Source organism: Antennarius striatus, chromosome 15, assembly GCF_040054535.1.
Source record: "Antennarius striatus isolate MH-2024 chromosome 15, ASM4005453v1, whole genome shotgun sequence".
In the NCBI taxonomy this organism is placed as follows: Eukaryota; Metazoa; Chordata; class Actinopteri; order Lophiiformes; family Antennariidae; genus Antennarius; species Antennarius striatus.
In genome coordinates this window covers 9,607,126-9,625,853 of record NC_090790.1, presented here as the reverse complement: position 1 = coordinate 9,625,853, position 18,728 = coordinate 9,607,126, and the positions used below count along the sequence as shown (strand labels likewise).

The following is an 18,728-nucleotide window of genomic DNA, read 5'->3' as shown; positions in this document are numbered from 1 at the left end:
ATACTCTAGAGATGAAGACCTGAACAACACATTGATTAGTGAAGGTAGTGAAAAGGAATGAGACCGTCATACCTTGAATGAGAAATTCCAAGAAAGAGCTATTGTGTTACTGCTTAAAGCAATAACTGAATGCATGACTAGCTGAGTTTCTCTCCCTCTCTCCACTTGTCATGAACATTAAAGCCATTGCTGGCTCAGCTAGTCAGTAAGAAGAAGAAGAAAAAAGGCATGAATTACCATGTCTAAAGAAAGCATTTTTAAGACAATTCAGGAAATGCTTACTCTAATTGATTTCATGGAGTCAAGAAACACACAATAATAAAAGATGCAGATTTGCAGTCAACAAATTTAAGATAGTGTTGGAGAATCAATTTTTAGTAATTTTTTTTTTTCTTTTTGGTATCGCATTTGAAAATAAAAGTCTTTGGCTGGGTGTTCAACCACAATGAACTCAGGAACTGGAACCTCATCTTTACTGAGGATCAAGTCTCAACTGATCACTCATGCAGTCTGAGATGCCTCTCATGCATTTCAAATCCATCCAGTCAATAAGAAAATTTCACCAGGTATTTATTTGCCCTTTCCAAAATATTTACACAAAAAAAACAATCAAAAACTAAAAGTTAACCCAATTATCAACTTTATACATCCATTCATTTATTATTTATAGTTTTGTTACAAAAATTACAATTGCACAACAACCTTTAGTGGGACGGGAAAAAAAACATTCGAAATTTGAGTGCATCTTTGAGACCTTAAGTTTGTCTTCTTTTCAAAGTTCAGGGACTGCATGAATTAAAATCTGCCTTTAGAGAAGTTGTTATCATAGAGGTCTAGTTGTCCTGTTCATTGTCTGTTTTCTGCGGATGAAAAGAGCAATATTTGGACACTCTAGGTGGTATAATGATCTAGTTTTTGTCACGCAGCCATGGAAATTGGCATGTTTTAAGTCATTATGGACATTACAAACAGTCAAAGTTTACTCACAAGCAGGCTGTGATAGCTACAGATGGTAGTAAAACAGATTTGTCCAAAAGATCAACTTTAAATGAAAATAATCAATCAAGATATTACCATCAATACATTGGAACTTTATATTAAATTATATGAAACATTCCTCCATTTTGATGAAATGCACATTAACAAATCGACCAGTGGGCAAAAGTTGGTGTCCGTAAAGTGCTTGATCGAACCATAAAGAACATCATCTGGCTCAAAGAAAATGTTTAACATGTCAAATTCCTGAATGTCTTGACCTCATTCAGCCTCTGAACCATCACTGATGAATTCTACAGAGCTCAGTGTTTTGCTAACCTCTCTCCTGTGATCAAATAATTTCCCAGGCTCCCATGTAAACCTCTTGAGAGAATCAGAACTATTGATCAATAGTAATTTTTCAGCTTTTACATATTCCTCTAAGATGTTGCATAATAGCTCTGAGGCCTCAGTCCTGAGGGAACACCTAGCTATTTAGTCTCTGTGTGACTACCTCTCTGTACATGATAGAGATGTACACAAAGAGGAGCAGGATAACAAAGAAATCGTCCAGGAATCCAAGAAGGCCGAAAAGCGCCTCAGGGAGGATGTCGAGCGGCGAGGCCAGATAAGTGATTGCACCAATCAGACATAGAAGAATTCGAATTCGGAACATCCAGAAGAGACCACCCACTGAAAACATCTCCCGGAAGGCATGGCGAAGCAAGGTGGGCACGTCTCTTAGCCTGTCCATCAACTGAAGGAGGAGTGAAAATAGTATGAGAAACTTTCGTCTTCTTATGTGCGTTACATGTCAATATGCCATTTACATACTTTTCAGCTTTTACTAGCTGTACAGCTGACTCAAGTCAGTTTGAATTGACAGGAAAAAGAATTTATGATGTCTCTAATAGTTTTTATACCAATTTCTATACTATAATATTTAACTGATTTGAAAACAAACTAAGACCAAGCTAATGTGCAACTGCAGCAGATTTCATGGTTGTGTGTACTCACAGATCTTGGCTGGCCTGAGAACCTGCGGTTGTAATCATTAATGTCTCTTAATATCAGTTGAGGTTCTGCCTCGCCATCCTGGACCCTCTGAGGAGTGGCATTTGCATGGAATAGTGGGAAGAGCAAGGTGACCTGGGGGAAAACAAAACACTTAATCACACCATAATTGTTTGAAAGATGATCCGTAGCTAACAGAGGGATAACAAGGACCACGATCACCCTCACTGACAGACAGATTCATTCATGCTTGTAAAATAACTCGTTCGGTGACGGTGCCTTGGTCAAAGGCACCTCGGCAGTGTACAGGCAGTGAACTGGCACCTTCCACTGTCAGTTCACACTCTGAAGTTGTGGTCATACAAGGGCCTTGAACCGACCACCCTCCAGTCCCCAGCCCAAGACCTAGTGGACTGTGGATTGAGCTACTGTTGCAGTTTTGCACCAAAAAATATGTACAATGGATTCTGAATATCTTGTTTATTTTTACCTCGTGTTTTGTTCTGTCCTGTAAATGAGGTCAGATTTGTTCCTGACGAGGGCAGCAGCAACAGGCTTGTATAGAACTATAACACTTCCATGTTTTCAAAGGACGCCTGAACAAACCAAATCTAATCTGATTTCCAACAGAAAAGAAATGTGATGCCAAACTGCTGTAGAGTGACCACCTGACTTGTTGTTGAAAACAAGGTGTTGGGTTAAAAACAGGAACTGGGCCTTAGGGTTTGTAGGATTTTAGCAGATTTTATAATTTTATATGGCAGAAAAGACACCATAACTTTATTGATTAATGTATGATCATCAGCTATTTTTTTTAATCGCATTTCATATCTAAAAAGAGCTCAGATCATATTAATTGCTCCACATTTAACATGTCGAGTTTTTATCACATTTTTTATTGGAGGATAAATGAGGGGTGTTCAAACACTCCACTAGATACACCCCAGACTTCAGAATGACTCTTTTTCTTAGGAATACCAGAAGGAAAAGAGTGAAAAGAGTTTAATAATACTAATATTTTACATGAACTATTTTACATTGAATATTTATAACACCTCTCACCGTTTGTCTGCAAATAGGGCAGTTAATAGCACCCAGCCAGGTGCCATATCTCCAGTAAGCTATGATGCAGGAGCCTATGAAGAAGAAAGACAGGACAATACCATATAAATCCAGCATAAATAAATGGCAATGAATAATAACTGCTTAATTCAGCTATTAGTAGTGTTATTATTGACAACTATGTCCATTCTGATTTATGCACGTAATCTAAAAATAAGACGTGTTAGTATATTCTGAGGGACATCAGCAGAGAAAGCTCACTCAATAAAAGAAAATTTCTCATGTGTAAATATGAATACTGAGAGTGGAATCTGGACAACAGTCCTACCGCAGAAAAGGTGTCCGCAATTTGTTTCCACAGGCAGAACAGCCTGCTGTAAACACACTGGGCAAGACATGTCTGTGTAAAACTGGGGTCTGGTCTCCTCTTGAGAGTTTTCATCCTGACAAAATGAAGTCAAGTTGACAAGTTAAAGTTACGTTAATACAGCAGACGTTTTAACTAAACAAAACAAAGCAAAAAAAATCAAATAAGCCTTACAAATATGAAGGACATTGCTAAACAAAATATATTAGGTACATGTTTTGGATTTATTTGATTTTGTACTTGCTTTTTAGCATATATTTATGTTTACTCTGGAGGGTTCTGTTGGGTTTCACCGCGACAAAGGATGGCGGTGCGTGCACACGCAGTGGCTCCTCTCTCTCCCGCTAGAGCGGTTCGTGTTTTTTTACTGCCCGTGCGTCTGAGAGGACTGTAATTTCATCTGTGCTGTATGTCATGCATATGTGGTACATTTGACAATAAAGTTGACTATGACTATGTACCTTTAGTTTTTGAAGCATTTCTCTTTGCGTAAAAACAGATAAGGTAACCATTACTATTTCTTTCAGTCCAAATGAAGTATGAAAAGGTAGATGGCAGCAGCCACTTTCATTCAAGCACTGTAACCCTGACAATGTCTGAGCTTTACCTGGAGCAGCTGCATGTGAGAAAACCAATGTGGAGATTAACTGGACTTGACCCAACTTCCAAGTACAAAGTCTGTGTGATGTCTGAATGAGCCCATGTGGCAGGTCAGTGGAGTGTTTAAAGAGCAAGTGGGCATGTTGATGACACTGCACAGCTCAACCGCTCTGGCTCATTGACAAATTTGAATAATTACAAATGCAGATTTGATGTATTTTGTTCAGTTTTTTATGATTTATCTGTCAAAAATTTGGTCAGAAAGGCTTGGGTTGTATTTGCCTGCATACCTGCTCTGTCTGGAGCTGTTGTCGGACAGCTCGAACGTGCTCCTGATTCTCAGGATGAATGTTGTGCTGCTCTTGTCTGCAAGATCAAACACACAAATTTGGCATCACATCATTCCTCAACTGCAACACTGCACAAAGCTACATATGACTTTTGATTATAAATACGATAATTATCCCTTTGTTTAAAAAGAAAAGGCAATACAAAGGAGGGTATAACCAGTACAGTAGTCTGTCCACAGAACAATATCCACATACACGGATCCACTATCACTAAAGAACAAAGCAGATACAAGTTAGTTGGAGACCATTAAAGCCAATGGTCCAGACACTTAATGAGTAGTCTGTGGACTGGTCTCTGTGGTTCTTCCCTTTCTGGTCACTTTGTGCCATTAGCCCAATAAATAATCAACAATCTATCTGCAATTCAAGGTCTTTCCTTGCAGCCATATCTGATTACTCTACTCTCCCTTTCTGTCGCAACCCCCACCGAGTAGCATAATATTAACACCCTCATGTCAAAGTCACTCAGCAAATATCAGACAAAATGATCAGTTTGCTGATTTGATGTCAGACTTTACACCGCCTTTTCAGTTTTCCCGTTGCCACGTATTCTGCAGTGTTTGTCCTTCTTTTATCTAATATCTCTCAATTTCTGATTTATCATTTTGTGTTTGTTCCCTGCTCATCCCCAACACACACACAAGGTAGACTAAAAGGTTAAAAGTATTATTTTAAACAAAATAAATAAATAAAAATATAAATACATTTTCAGTTAAAAGCCAAGTTAAAAAGGTGGGTCTTAAGTTTGCTTTTCAAAATGTCCACAGACTCTGTTTTCCTCAGGTACGACTGAGGAAAGACTATAGGCTTCCTGTAAAAAAACGCTGTCATAACCTGTCTTTTATTTGATTTTTTTTTTTTTAAATAATTGACAGCCATCATTGGTTCCTATATAATTTAGGAACCAATGTAGGAAGAATTAACTGACAATAACACTGAACTCTGTACATTTTGTTATTTGATGTTGAGTATTGGTTAACTGAGAAAGTTAATGGAAATAAAACAGACTAATCACGAGTACTGTACTTTTGTATTTAGAGTTATTATGACATTTAAATGACCTCATATGGCGATTATAGATTGAAATTTAATAAATAACAACTTACAAACAATTCTATTTACGAACTGCCTCTCTGGACCAGTTGTGTTCATAGGTTGCAGATTACCATACACATATCGTGCCAAATAATAATATTTAACAATAATCGAATAAACTTGCAGAACAGGTTAATTTCACATTAATAGATTGCATTATTGTACCAGGCAGTGCCTAGAACAAAATAATAGTGAAGACTCTGGGTGTCGGGTAGCATTAGGCTGGAATTCTTTACTGTGGAAACTGCACCAGGTGAGGTATCGACAGATGCATTTAAATGAAGATGCAAGTGAACTAAAACAATTCTAAATCAGGATAACTCTCAATCATCTAAAAAGTGTGATTAGACATGACACAACTAGAATTATGAACTCGCTGCTTACCTGCAGAGAACAGCGAGGATGCCCACTAAGAAGGAGATACAGAGGACCACCACAAATAAGACCTGGTCGCTGACGCCCTCAATGAGGGTGTCCTCATCTTGAATCAGATAGTCCCCACATTGATTGTCCTCCATCACACACACTCATACCCTACAAAAGGTTGAAGGAATATTAATAGGTATTAAGCGTATGTACACGTCTCTACATCGTTTTGAGGTGCGTGTGTGTGTGTTTTTAAAAATATAATTTATCATCAGGCACATTCTCTAGTCTTGTTTATAGACATTTGTGACAAAGTTCTATCTGCCAACACTTCATGCTACCAATACACGAAAGCAATAATGCTAAACTTTAAGTACTATAATTCTACGACTCAACATATAGTTGTCAGTGCTATTGGTGTCACAAGGCTGCTTCAAATGAGGTGATTGGAAAACAAACAAATTTAAAACATCAAAAAGATGTTGTCCGACGATTTTTAAATGACATTACAAAGGAAGCAGTGTCTGCCCTAAGATTATTGCCGTCCTCCTTGTAGCTAACTGTTAGCTAAGTTAAGCGTTGGCGTAGAATAACAAATGATAAATATTGTGATTTATCGAGCGATTCCAGACTTAAAAACTAGCAGATGTCTTAAATGATTATTAAATATGTACAGAGAATATTCAATGACAACGGAGATTGTGGAACTGAAGATTTAAAGTTGGCTATCACCGTCAGGATCCCAGTTTAAATATATCACAGTTTACGGATATAACCGAGGGAAGAAAGCCACGTGACCCGTGGGCTACGCAGCGGTGTGTTGGTACACACGGTAGTGTGGAGAAATGTCCTCACCCACGACCAACAGAGAAGTCCAGTCGGATTTGACATATGTCATGAGTCTTCAGGCATTTTACTTTGCAGCAATGACAGGCTTTATAAAGACTGACCGCTAGATGGCAAAAGTTTGAACAAGGGGATATAGAGTCGAGAAGAAGAAGAAGGGTGGGCGTTCCTTTATGGTGTCTTCTTTTTTTTAATTACAAACTTTATTAACAAAACTCGGACAACACAGTCTTCAAAATCCATAAAATTATGCGCAATTAGTAGGTCATTAGGCATTTTGAATACAAAATCTGATCAGGAAATAAACTACGTTGGCCTGTGCACACTTACATAGATTACAGATATTACAATATATTATACATATATTTCAATTTTTAAAAAAAAGGCTTCACATTGTGTATTGGCATCTTTGAATATCTTTTAGCGAGTGTAAAGTATTGTTTCTCTTTTTTTTTTTTTTTTCAATTAAAACTTCAATCATAATAGTATTGTAAAGTCTGGATGTAAGTCTTTTCCAATTATTACGTATTCCACCATTAACAATTGCAACAAGGCAGTCAGAGACTGCAACATCCCGCGACACTCTGAATTCAAAAGTTTACCTTGACCTACTGACATAGGTCAAAGATCAAAGCTAGTGGTCTGACCTACTGTCATTGATTAAAGCACTAGCTTTGATTTAATGGTCTTACTCACACTGGCCTTCTCCCTTATCCTTCCATCTTATCCGGTTCCTGAGTGTACCAAAGTTGAAATTTGACCTTGACCTAGTTTTCTCAAGATCAAGGTCATCATCTCATTTTCATCCCCTTTGCCGCCCAAGTAATGTGCTTTTTGTTTCATCTTTCTATCTGCAGCGATTGTGAAGATATTTGGTGGACGAACGGACGGACTGACGGATGAACACACAAACCCTGACAATTACAATACATCATCGCTTCGTGGGATGTAACAACAATAAAACATTTTCAGAAGTGTTTTAACTATCAAGGTTGCAAAACCTTACATTTTGGAAAACATTAAGCGCTTGCTGAAGAAACTTGTTGCTTGGAAAAATGACATTTAAATTTTTGAAATGAGTAACATTTCATTGAGTGCAGGAGAGGTATCTTGTTCGACTTTTGATTTTATCACGGTGCTCTTTTAACAAATTTTTCCTTTTAATGGTTAAGGAACTGTGGTATTGTATGAGGAAGTCTGTAGTGGCAGAGAAGTATGTTAGAGCGGTGCAGGACATGTATGAGGACTGTAAGACAGTGGTGAGGTGTGCTGTAGGTGTAACAGAGGAGTTCAAGGTGGAGGTGGGACTGCATCAGGGATCAGCTCTGAGCCCCTTCTTGTTCTCTATGGTGATGGACAGGCTGACAGACGAGGTTAGGCAGGAATCTCCATGGACTATGGTGTTTGCAGATGACATTGTGATCTGTAGTGAGAGCAGGAAACAGGTGGAGGAGAAGCTAGAGAGGTGAACGTTTGTCCTGGAAAGGAGCGGAATGAAGGTTAGCCGCAGTAAGACAGAGTACATGTGTGTGAATGAGAGGGACCCAAGTGGAAGAGTGAGGTTACAGGGAGAAGAGATCAAGAAGGTGGAGGATTTTAAGTGCGTAGGGTCAACAGTCCAGAGCAATGGAGAGTGTGGAAAAGAGGTGAAAAAGTGTGTACAGGCAGGATGGAATGGGTGGAGAAAAGTGTCAGGTGTGATGTGTGATAGAAGAGTTTCAGCTAAAATGAAAGGAAAGGTGTACAAAACTGGTGAGACCAGTGATGTTGTTTGGTCTAGAGACAGTGTCACTGAGGAAAAGACAGGAGACAGAGCTGGAGGTAGCAGAGATGAAGATGCTGAGGTTCTCTCTGGGAGTGACCAAGACGGATAGGATCAGGAATGAGTACATCAGAGGGACAGCACATGTTAGAGGTTTTGGAGATAAAGTCAGAGAGGCCAGACTGAGATGGTTTGGACATGTCCAGAGGAGAGATAGTGAATATATTGGTAGAAGGATGCTGAGTTTTGAACTGCCAGGCAGGAGGCCTAGAGGAAGACCAAAGAGGAGGTTTATGGATGGAGTGAAAGAGGACATGAAGGTAGTAGGTGTGAGAGAAGAGGATGCAGAAGACAGGGTTAGATGGAGGAAACTGATTTGCTGTGGCGATCCCTGAAGGGAAAAGCTGAAAGGAGAAGAATGAGAATGGGAGAGGAAAAACGTGTGTATCTTTTTTGGATTTTGTGTGAATGTGATTATTTTTAATTTGTTTTTTGTGAATAAACGTGCTTTTCAAAATCAATGATCTTCTTCTTCCTGTGGGAGGTGTGAAAGAAGTGAGTGGAAACTGCTGAGTATGTTTATTTTTTCATATATGGTTTTTTGCACTTTGAAGAACTTGAGCACTTTTCATATTATGTAAAATTGTAAAATAATTGTGTGCAAAAGTGTTTTTGTAGAAATCAAAATCAAATCATCTTTGTCTTCTTCGTGGGCGTTTTTCTACCGTCATAACAGAGTGGGCGTTGCTATTACCGGATATGGCGCTATTAGAAGTAGGCGTTCTTCTACAAAACGAACCAATCACAGCAATGGTCTCCACAGAATATCGAAAAGCAGGAACGCCTCTTCCTGTTTGCAATTTGTGACGCGAGGTTGTTAGCTCCATTAGCAACCTTAACTTCACAACATCACTTTCTCGAGGCAGCATGCCTCGGTATGCCCAGCTAGTTATGGGGCCGGCGGGGAGCGGAAAGGTAAATCACGAATCACTCAGCTATAAACCGAGAAATACCATGATAAGCTGTTGAGCTAAACTAGAGCATTTTTAGGTCTTCTGCGTAATGCTAGACTAGTGTTACAGTCGCACTGTGTGTGTTGCTTACCTGAATTTTATATTCCATTTCAGAGCACCTACTGTGCCACCATGGTCCAGCATTCAGAATCAATAAACCGCTCAATTCAAGTGGTCAACCTGGACCCGGCTGCCGAGCACTTTGACTATCCTGTCATGGCAGGTGAATAAATTCTGTTTATCTCTCAGAGGGAACCTAAAGCCTAATTTCGAAGGGTTTAACTTAGCCGTTCATAGCTCAGAGCGGACGGGTTACAAAATGAAGACACCAGATTAATGGAGAGTGTACTATTATTACATGCTTATACTGAATTACAAACAGCTCTGTGATATAGTTTCCTTAAAAATGATGAATGAATTACTTCACATACAGAAAAACGCAAATTGTATATTTTTTAAAACGCAGTACACTATAATATTGCAACACAATATTTGTCTTATGGCTGATATTTGTTTGTGGACAGAAGTGAGACAAGACAAAATTGAGGTAAATTGTCTGAATCTTATAGTACTCTTTTATTAAGTGTTTTGTTCTTTTTTAACATACCCGTTGTTTTTATGTCAGACATCCGTGAGCTCATCCAGGTGGATGACGTGATGGAGGACCAGTCCCTCAGATTTGGCCCAAATGGGGGCTTGGTTTTCTGCATGGAGTACTTTGCAAACAACTTGGACTGGCTGGAGCAAAGCCTGGGCCATGTAGAGGATGACTACATACTGTTTGACTGCCCAGGTAAGCACTGTGGCAAGACCACTTGAGTAAAAAGGAAAATGGAGGTTACAAGAGCATTTTCCAGTTTTCATTCATGGTTTGGACATGTCCAGAGGAGAGATAGTGAATATATTGGTAGAAGGATGCTGAGTTTTGAACTGCCAGGCAGGAGGCCTAGAGGAAGAGCAAAGAGGAGGTTTATGGATGTAGTGAAAGAGGACATGAAGGTAGTTGGTGTGAGAGAAGAGGATGCAGAAGACAGGGTTAGATGGAGGCAACTGATTTGCTGTGGCGACCCCTGAAGGGAGAAGCCGAAAGGGAAAGAAGAAGAAGAGTTTCAGAGCTGTGTTTTTCTCACATGAATTTTGAATGACATGTTTTTGCAGGTCAGATTGAACTCTACACGCATCTCCCTGTGATGAGGCAGCTGGTGGATCAGCTCCAACAATGGGAGTTTCGGGTGTGTGGAGTCTTTCTGGTGGACTCCCAGTTCATGGTGGAGTCTTTTAAGGTAACAGCTGAACCCTCTTGCATTTCAGTTTGCTTGTTTGAGTGCCCTTTATGTCTTAACACACCACTTTCCTTATGCAGCATTACTTTAAGTTGTAATATAAATAAGTATTTTGTAATATGACTCTCTCTCTCTCTCTCTCTCTCTCTCTCTCTCTCTCTCTCTCTCTCTCTCTCTCTCTCTCTCTCTCTCTCTCTCTCAAAATGCAGTTCATCTCAGGAGTCATGGCTGCCATGAGTGCCATGGTGTCATTGGAGATCCCTCATGTTAACATAATGACAAAAATGGACTTGCTTAGTCCCAAAGCCAAGAAGGAAATTGAAAAGTAAGTTTCCCATAAGACCAGTGCAACACTGTTATGTGTTCTCGGTTCACATGAAAACTGCAGAAAATGATGCCCTACTGTTTCTCCTAAGACCCAAAAAGAGGCAGGGTTATACTGACTGAAAATTCAGATTTTAATTGTGGAGTGTTTTAGGTTCCCTTACTAAGTATACGTCTTAAACAGTGTCAAGCTCATTCCATTTTTGAAACCTAAGTGTAGGGAAGGGGTAAAGGTATCATTTTGTTCTTTATTTTTGGAGCTCATAAGTTAAATGGATTTTTCAGTCACCACAAGCATTCTTGATGTTTGTTTGCATTTTCACCAGGTACCTAGATCCAGATATGTACTCAATGATGGAAGATAGTTCTGATGCCATCAGAAGCCAAAAGTTCAAGAAACTGACTCAAGCCATTTGTAATGTGGTAAGTGAAGCCTTTAATCTGATGCTGCATTTTGTTTTGGATCAGAATGTTGAATTAAGTTAATGCGACCAATCTTCTGTCTGTCTGTCCAGATTGATGATTACAGTATGGTGAGATTCCTCCCTTTTGATCGTACAGATGAGGAAGGCATTAACATAGTACTCCAAAACATTGACTTCTCTATACAGTATGGTGAGGACCTGGAGTTCAAGGAGCCAAAGGTGAACGAACAAACCTAAATGCAAAACATTGGGAAAAAAAATTCATGATATGATACAGTAAGTCATCATAAGTAATTTGTTATCCACTTCTTTTGCACAGGAGTTTGAGGAAGAGCCGTCTAACCTAAATTATGATGAGATTTTTCAAGACAAAGCTGACAGCTGAGGATTATTGTGACACCAGCATCAAAAGATTCACTGCATCAATATCTATGGAGAAAAAATGTTATTGGGAGACCCTAAAACAGTTGTTTTAGCAAGAAGAAGACTGACTCTCAAAAATCATTTATTCTTCTGTTAATAGTGTTCACAAGATCATTTTATTTTTTTGTGACTGTTATAGTATTTCAGGACGATGTTGATCTTTACAGAGTTGTTAAATATATTTGTTATATATATTTTTAAATAAAAATATTACAAAAATATACAACTGAGTTCCTTTATGGAGAATGTGGGTGTTGGCGCCACCCTGTGGCAGCTACGCTGTATAACAATTAGCCACTTCCTGTAAGATCGAAGGGTGGGACAGGCGGAAGTAAGGACTGGAAGTGTAAGAGCTGTTTCTAAAGCAGTTGGACTGATATCAAACGCTCAACATGCCGGTGAGTAAATCCTACACGATTGTTTGAAATCAGAAACCTAAACCGTGCGATTTTAAGTTAAAAGAATGCATAAAACTTGGCGCTGTGATCAGGGCCTTCGAGTTAAAGTTAGCTTTGATGACGTTAGCATAGTTAGCTAGGTATGTTGGGCTTTGCTCACAATTTACAGATTCAACAGCACATTTAATATGTATTCATTGTTGTGTTGCATATTATTCTGTACTTTGACATTTCATGATACGCAAAGTATTTGGTGTTAGGCTACCGTAGCTTTAGCATAAATTGACTGTAGCAGAGATGTCGACGATGCTATACGAAAACTAGCTACCAAATGGATGACAGCGTTTCGTTCTGTGCTGAAGGCGTACCACTCAAACCTGATGGCCCCCGACAACAGGCTGGTGGGGAACATGGCTTTACTCCCCATCAAGACTCACTTCAAGGGGCCAGCCAGAGGAGACGGTGAGTTTCTGTAAGGTTATTTCGATGACCGCAAAGATTGAGTCGAGTCTTGCTGTCGTTTGCATCCTTTTCCATATATTCACTTTGATTTTCTAACGTGTTTTTGTTATCGTAAATTATTACAATGTTCAGTTGTTGTTCAGTTCCTGATGCATGTGTCTCAACATTGGTTCTATTTACCGAATGGACGACAAAGTTCAAGTTCATCCATTAATATATCTTGATTTTTAGTTTCCATCTTAAAGATATGATTCACTGCAGAAAAATAGTTTGATTTTCTGCAAAATAAGAGGTGCTTTTCTGGGTTGTAGATGTCACAACAAAGATATTTTGTATTTCGTGCCCAGTGATGGGACGTCAGGAGTTGTCCATGCATGTTGTTTTTTTTACATTTAATTATTTCTAAAGATATTGTGCCTGTTCTGGAGGGTTCTGTTGGGTTTCTCTGTTAGAGTGCTTTGAAATGTATGAAGTGATAAAGCACTGTATAAATAAAAGTTGATGATTGAATTAGACACAATGTTAAAACAACCAAATAACAAGTGCCCTCTCTCATAATGTTTAAGTGTTAAACAGTTCACCTAAAAATCTGAACATCCATCCAGACAGCAAACGTAGACAAAACCTCCTCCAGGTTGCGTTGATGAGGGTGAAGCTATTCTTGGCCAAAACGGGAAATGGCTCTTCCTCTACATGCGTGTATACTGAACTTGTTTTAAAACATCTCTAATGTAAAGTCTTTCTGTATCACCTTCCTTTTTTCAGGCGTCGACTTAGACATCATTGATGAGGCTATCTACTATTTCAAGGCCAACGTTTTCTTTAAAAACTATGAAATCAAGGTAAAGCGTGCATTAATTCTCACATTGTGTATTAAACAGCTATCTTCTTTGTGTGTGTGTGTGTGTGTGTGTGTGTGTGTGTGTGTGTGTGTGTGTGTTCTCTTCCTCATTTCTTGGTCTGTGTATTTTGTTCCTCCGCAAGCTCCAGCTTGTCTCTTCTCTTTCCCGTCAGCTATGTGTAGCTGTTCAGGATATGAACTATGCAACCAACCTATGCAACTGTTTATACGTGGCTAGATTTGTACAAAACTAAACATTTATGCTTCACATAATTTAAAAGAACAACTTTGGGGACCTCAGCCAGTATTGTATGCTTCTTTTCAGAATGAAGCAGACAGGACACTTATCTATACCACCCTCTACATCTCGGAATGTCTAAAAAGGCTACAGAAGGTAAATTTCATATTTACACTAACTTGTTAGGTATTTTTTCTGTATTAGCAGCTGATGACTCACAGGAACCAACCAGAAGGTTTTTATGGCCTCTTTAAGTGATACTAGGATGTGAAGTTACTTTGTCACATAAAGAGAAAATAATAAAATACTGTACTCGGATTTACATCCAAATGGATCCAGATAAATAACACATTTTATTAATTTTTGCTCAGTGTGGTTCTAGAAGCCAGGGAGAGAAGGAAATGTACACTCTGGGCATTACTAACTTTCCCATCCCTGGAGAGCCTGGATTCCCTCTTAATGCCATGTATGTTAAACCTACAAATAAGCAGGAGGAAGGTAAGAACCAGCAGCGTTAACTCATCTGATAGTACCTCTGTTCTGTTTACATACAGCGTTGTTATAGATCAGACTCAAACAGGGGTCTGGATATTTAGTTACCATTACAGATGTGTTAGCCTTCCCTAAATCACACATCCATGTTAGCTTCTTAAGTGAGTTACAGCTGTCACTGGCAACATGTAGCTGACACAGGGTTCAAGGTGGAAGCCCCCCTTCCTGTTTTGAATATGTAATGAATGAAATGTAATTTTTCTCCTCATAATGTTGCTAAAAACAGTCTTTTATTCTTCAGAGACCATGAGGGCATACCTGCAGCAGATTCGCCAGGAGACTGGTTTAAGACTTTGCGAACGGGTGTTTGATCCCCAGACAGACAAACCCAGCAAGGTGAGGCCGGCGTCTGTATATACAAATAGAAAACCTCACACCAGATAATCAGATTATCATCTGAAACAACAGGCTTTAAGTTTTCTAACAAGATTTTTTTTTCCCCCAGTGGTGGATTTGCTTTGTCAAGAGGCAGTTCATGAATAAAAGTCTGTCTGCTCCTGGACAGTGAACAATTCTGGAACCAGTTTCTGTTCTACACCTGCAAGATGGATGTTTTGGATTTTTCGTTGGGTGGGATGTGCTTTTGTGTTGCACAGAGGATTTTATACTCTTTCAATTAAAAGAATATGTCATCTCTGGATGTTGACCAAATTGAGCTGGTGCTTAATTCAATAAAGCTGTCATGGAGTGTGTTAAGTCCTGTATGGTGTTTATTTCACTGAACTCATGAAAAACACGAGCATTGGTGTGCAGAAGGGGGTGGATGGAAGGGATTCATATGAACATTTAGATTTGAGGACAAAAACATTTTAATAAACACAATGAGGTTATTAAAAATACATTTATTGGTGGTGTAACGTCTTTGGTTTGTCCACAATAGTACTTTGGATTTCAAGCTTGCCTTCAGAAGCAGGCCTTTAGTCAAAGACGAAAAGTTAAGGCAAGACTACCAGATAACCCTTATCCTCTGGGAGAGAGGGAGCACTTACAAATTTCAAAGTGCATAATTGCAAATGAAAAATTTGTTGGCTCAGTGTTGCAAAATGAAAACCCAAAAACATCTAAAATAAACTAAAATAAATATCAAGTACGTAAATTAAAAAAATGGGACATTTATCAGAAGTGATCATGTGTAAAATCTAAAGGGTATGTACACAACAGCGCATGCGTTCACTTCTCTGTTGAGTGAAACCCAATAATCTGCCTGGAAGTAAGTATAACACTGGGCAGTGTGAATGCCACAGCCATTCAGACAGATCCATGAAAAACACTAACTCATAAAACGTGAGATGCAAAGGAGAAGGGAAGGGAGGGATTAGACATGTTCTTCTCTGAGTGCCTGGTTGATGTTTCCAGTTGTGCCCTGTGGTCATGGAGCCCACCTCACTGCAACCATGAGCCAAACTGTATGTGCAGTAGCAACCTGAAACAATGAAGTTTGAAGTCTGGTCACCACTGATGAATTGTCTGCATATCTACAACACCAAAAATTGTTTTGAAGGAATGTTCAGCTGAACCAGAATGCATCTCAATGTGAACAAATACAATATGCTGACCCCCTGGCCAATACCTGCTTTTCTGCTGATGAGTAAGACTTTAGTCAAAAGCCATCTCTTGACTTTTCCGCACACATCGTGCCACCTTTTTCTTAAATATCCCAGTAGGATCCTCCCGCCACTCTTTCTGTAAGACATTAGACACCATCATTTTCTTTCTGCTTCCTAGCCTTTACAAAAAGACTCCTATTACAAATACATTAACTAATTTATGTCATTAAACCTCCATTGGAAGGTGAGACTAAACTGCAAGAAATTTTCTTAGCCGTTTAACATATTTTGTACTATACGACCACTCCATGTGAATGCCTCCAAATCTTAACGGTTGCAAATTAACTTACTGCTGTCACTTACTGCGGCATCAACATTAGCAGGAGAGTCTACATTGGGGTCTGCCAACATGGAAATAACACTGATCATGATGGTCTCTACGGTGTGGATTGGCAGCCAGCGCTCCTCTGGTTTCTCATAGCCAAACTTGTCCTCGCCAGGTTCGTGCAGGATGGAGATGCAGATATCTCCATTTTTGGCAACTGTTAACAGAAAAAAAAAATCACACATTTTGTGTTACAGCAGATCACATTATACAGTGCAGGTTTGGACCTGTTTTAAAAACAAACAATACATTTTAATCTTGGTGCCAACTACCAGATTCAGTAAGGCAATTGTTTTAAACTATATCCTAACCAGAGTGTCCCAGACACACAATCTGTGAGTTCTTTTCTTCTGGGTGTTTGTGGTGGCATCTTAATAACGAGGTCACATTCAACAACATACAGTATAATATAAAACCCGTGTGTGTGTTAGACAGAGTTGTAGATGCCTCAGAAACCGAGGCTGTTTGACTTGAAGATGCTCATGACACAATGGGCCTTTTGCGTGATGAGGTTATTTCTGTTGCTATTCAAACTCATGGGCTGTTAGGTGAAGTATAATTGCAAATTCATTGAAAATTAAATTGATTCCTGAGTGGAAAATTGCTTTTCCTACAGTTAGACTGCTTTGGAAAGTACGAGAGAAATTATCAGAATAAATAACAGAATAAACAAAAGAATCTAGGTGTAAAGGTATAAATCTAAAAGTAATTGGATGCATTAAAATTCTACACACTGGACCTTTACAGAGACTGGAAATGTCTGCAACGGATGTTTATCGTAGAATAATGGTTGGAAAATGATATATTTGTATTTGTAAAAAACATTTATGGGTTCTTTTTTAAAAATTGAATTAATGTTTTATCCATGCGGTTTAAAATTATATGCTTTACAATAGATATATACTGTATAACATTTAACTGACTGTTATAGGCTAGCCATTCTTGGCACATACCAGCAGTATTTAAAAAAGTCCAACTGATAATAACACAAACTGCTGACAAAAAATGTCTCAAATCTTTTCTTGAATACACACCAATTCACAAAAGCACTGGATGGAGGCAATCGATTCGCTGTGGCGACCCCTGAAGGGAAAAGCCGAAAGGAAAAGAAGAAGAAGAAGAAGAAGATCTTACCATTTGGATGCCAGACTTCTGTGATGAACTTCATCTTGGGTGGCCTCATAGGATAGTCACTAGGGAAAGTTAAGGTTGCTTTGAAGAATCCACCTTCACTACAAACAAACAATGGGTAATGTTAACACAACCATGGGCCACGTGTAAAAATGCAGCTTGGGTACGAGGGAATGCAAGTTCACTGAAAAAGAACTCACAATAAAGTGTCTTGAGGCCCGATGACAACCACTTCCCACTTATAGATGTTACTGTCATCAACAAGACCAGCAGAAAAGCCATCCACTGGATTCTTTCGAAGCTCTGAAATTCACATCAAGATCAATTTTAATCCAAACCAATGTAATTTAAACTTTGATTTGAAAATGCTCTCAATGTACTGTACGGAAATAGACGGTAAAACAATTAAAAAACAACAAATTATGTACTTATTTTCTAATAGTTTCAAATGAAATCAGACAACATGCTAGTACATCAACTTCAGTTAGATTGTATGGGAAATTAGAATTAACGCGAGCGATCATTGAGCAATATCTGAGTGTGTCAGACACTGTTACCAGCTGTCTGGTTCCCACGTGCATTGGAACCGAGCTGTCACGAGCCGGTCCCTACGTCACGGACATTAGCTTAGAAAAGGAAGCAAACGCTAAATGGACCGCGGTGTCTACTCTAATAAAAACTTCAGTATTACCGATAATAATACACAGTCCAATATGTAACAATAGCAAAAACAGTCACTATACTTACCAGCTAGTTGTTTGTGTAGTAACAACGAGGACCGCTGCGTCATTTTTATAGCTGCTGACCACGTAATATCTTTTAAATCGGAACTGAAATGAAAGCCAGCGAATCAATTTTGTAACGCGTTTAATTATTTCACAAAGTTAGTGACGAATAGACTCCACGCTTCTCCAATCCGACAATACCAATAAGATGAGTCAAAACGGGAAAAAAAAAGTGGTACAAGCGAGCCTTGGTAATTTTGTCCTGAAATTTGCTTATCAGGAAAACAAGTGGCTAAAGTCCCGCCTGTGAGGCCTGTACAGGGAATAAACTGCACGATAAGACAGAACGTATCTTCTTCATGTAATTTTGTAGTGGGCTAAACGCTGAACAGCTCATTACTGCCTCCTGCGGTTTTAATGAATACTACACCTATCCCCTATTGGTATTCTCAACGTTGTATCCTGATGTCTGGTCCTGAGACGATAACGCTGATCTAAGAGGCTTATCTGCTTGTTTTTGTCATTAGTATTCAAGGAAAATCAT

At 38.9% G+C, this 18,728-nt stretch overlaps 4 protein-coding genes across 7 annotated transcripts; 2 read left to right on the top strand and 2 right to left on the bottom strand.

Annotated features, from left to right (window-relative positions):
- Window positions 1–552: 552 nt before the first annotated feature.
- rnf170 (ring finger protein 170) lies at window positions 553–6,780 on the bottom strand. Of its 2 annotated transcripts, none has more exons than XM_068334207.1 (7): window positions 6,685–6,780; window positions 5,848–5,997; window positions 4,309–4,384; window positions 3,380–3,494; window positions 3,052–3,125; window positions 1,993–2,124; window positions 553–1,732 (listed from the first exon to the last, which is right to left on the bottom strand). In XM_068334207.1, the coding sequence occupies exons 2-7, from the start codon at window positions 5,979–5,981 to the stop codon at window positions 1,463–1,465; spliced, it is 801 nt and encodes a 266-aa protein (XP_068190308.1). In that variant the 5' UTR covers window positions 5,982–5,997; window positions 6,685–6,780; the 3' UTR covers window positions 553–1,462. The 2 variants fall into 2 exon arrangements, with proteins under 2 accessions (XP_068190308.1, XP_068190310.1); XM_068334209.1 differs by having other exon boundaries at window positions 6,661–6,779.
- A 2,515-nt stretch (window positions 6,781–9,295) lies between these two features.
- Window positions 9,296–12,072, top strand: gpn3 (GPN-loop GTPase 3). Its single transcript, XM_068335157.1, has 8 exons — window positions 9,296–9,412; window positions 9,565–9,673; window positions 10,076–10,243; window positions 10,609–10,733; window positions 10,943–11,058; window positions 11,384–11,480; window positions 11,573–11,701; window positions 11,802–12,072. The coding sequence occupies exons 1-8, from the start codon at window positions 9,365–9,367 to the stop codon at window positions 11,865–11,867; spliced, it is 858 nt and encodes a 285-aa protein (XP_068191258.1). The 5' UTR covers window positions 9,296–9,364; the 3' UTR covers window positions 11,868–12,072.
- A 108-nt stretch (window positions 12,073–12,180) lies between these two features.
- arpc3 (actin related protein 2/3 complex, subunit 3) lies at window positions 12,181–15,092 on the top strand. Its single transcript, XM_068335158.1, has 7 exons — window positions 12,181–12,303; window positions 12,666–12,765; window positions 13,531–13,607; window positions 13,932–14,000; window positions 14,216–14,342; window positions 14,638–14,732; window positions 14,842–15,092. The coding sequence occupies exons 1-7, from the start codon at window positions 12,298–12,300 to the stop codon at window positions 14,902–14,904; spliced, it is 537 nt and encodes a 178-aa protein (XP_068191259.1). The 5' UTR covers window positions 12,181–12,297; the 3' UTR covers window positions 14,905–15,092.
- A 133-nt stretch (window positions 15,093–15,225) lies between these two features.
- LOC137608647 (ubiquitin-conjugating enzyme E2 G1-like) lies at window positions 15,226–18,508 on the bottom strand. 3 transcript variants are annotated; one of them, XR_011038212.1, is made up of 6 exons: window positions 18,207–18,508; window positions 17,660–17,762; window positions 17,463–17,560; window positions 16,294–16,485; window positions 15,967–16,079; window positions 15,226–15,819 (listed from the first exon to the last, which is right to left on the bottom strand). XR_011038212.1 is itself a non-coding variant. In XM_068335160.1 (6 exons), the coding sequence occupies exons 2-5, from the start codon at window positions 17,739–17,741 to the stop codon at window positions 15,993–15,995; spliced, it is 441 nt and encodes a 146-aa protein (XP_068191261.1). In that variant the 5' UTR covers window positions 17,742–17,762; window positions 18,207–18,508; the 3' UTR covers window positions 15,229–15,819; window positions 15,967–15,992. The 3 variants fall into 3 exon arrangements, 2 of the variants coding, with proteins under 2 accessions (XP_068191261.1, XP_068191260.1); XM_068335160.1 differs by having other exon boundaries at window positions 15,229–15,819; window positions 16,307–16,485; window positions 17,463–17,555; XM_068335159.1 differs by having other exon boundaries at window positions 15,233–15,819; window positions 16,307–16,485.
- Between the last annotated feature and the right edge of the window lie 220 nt (window positions 18,509–18,728).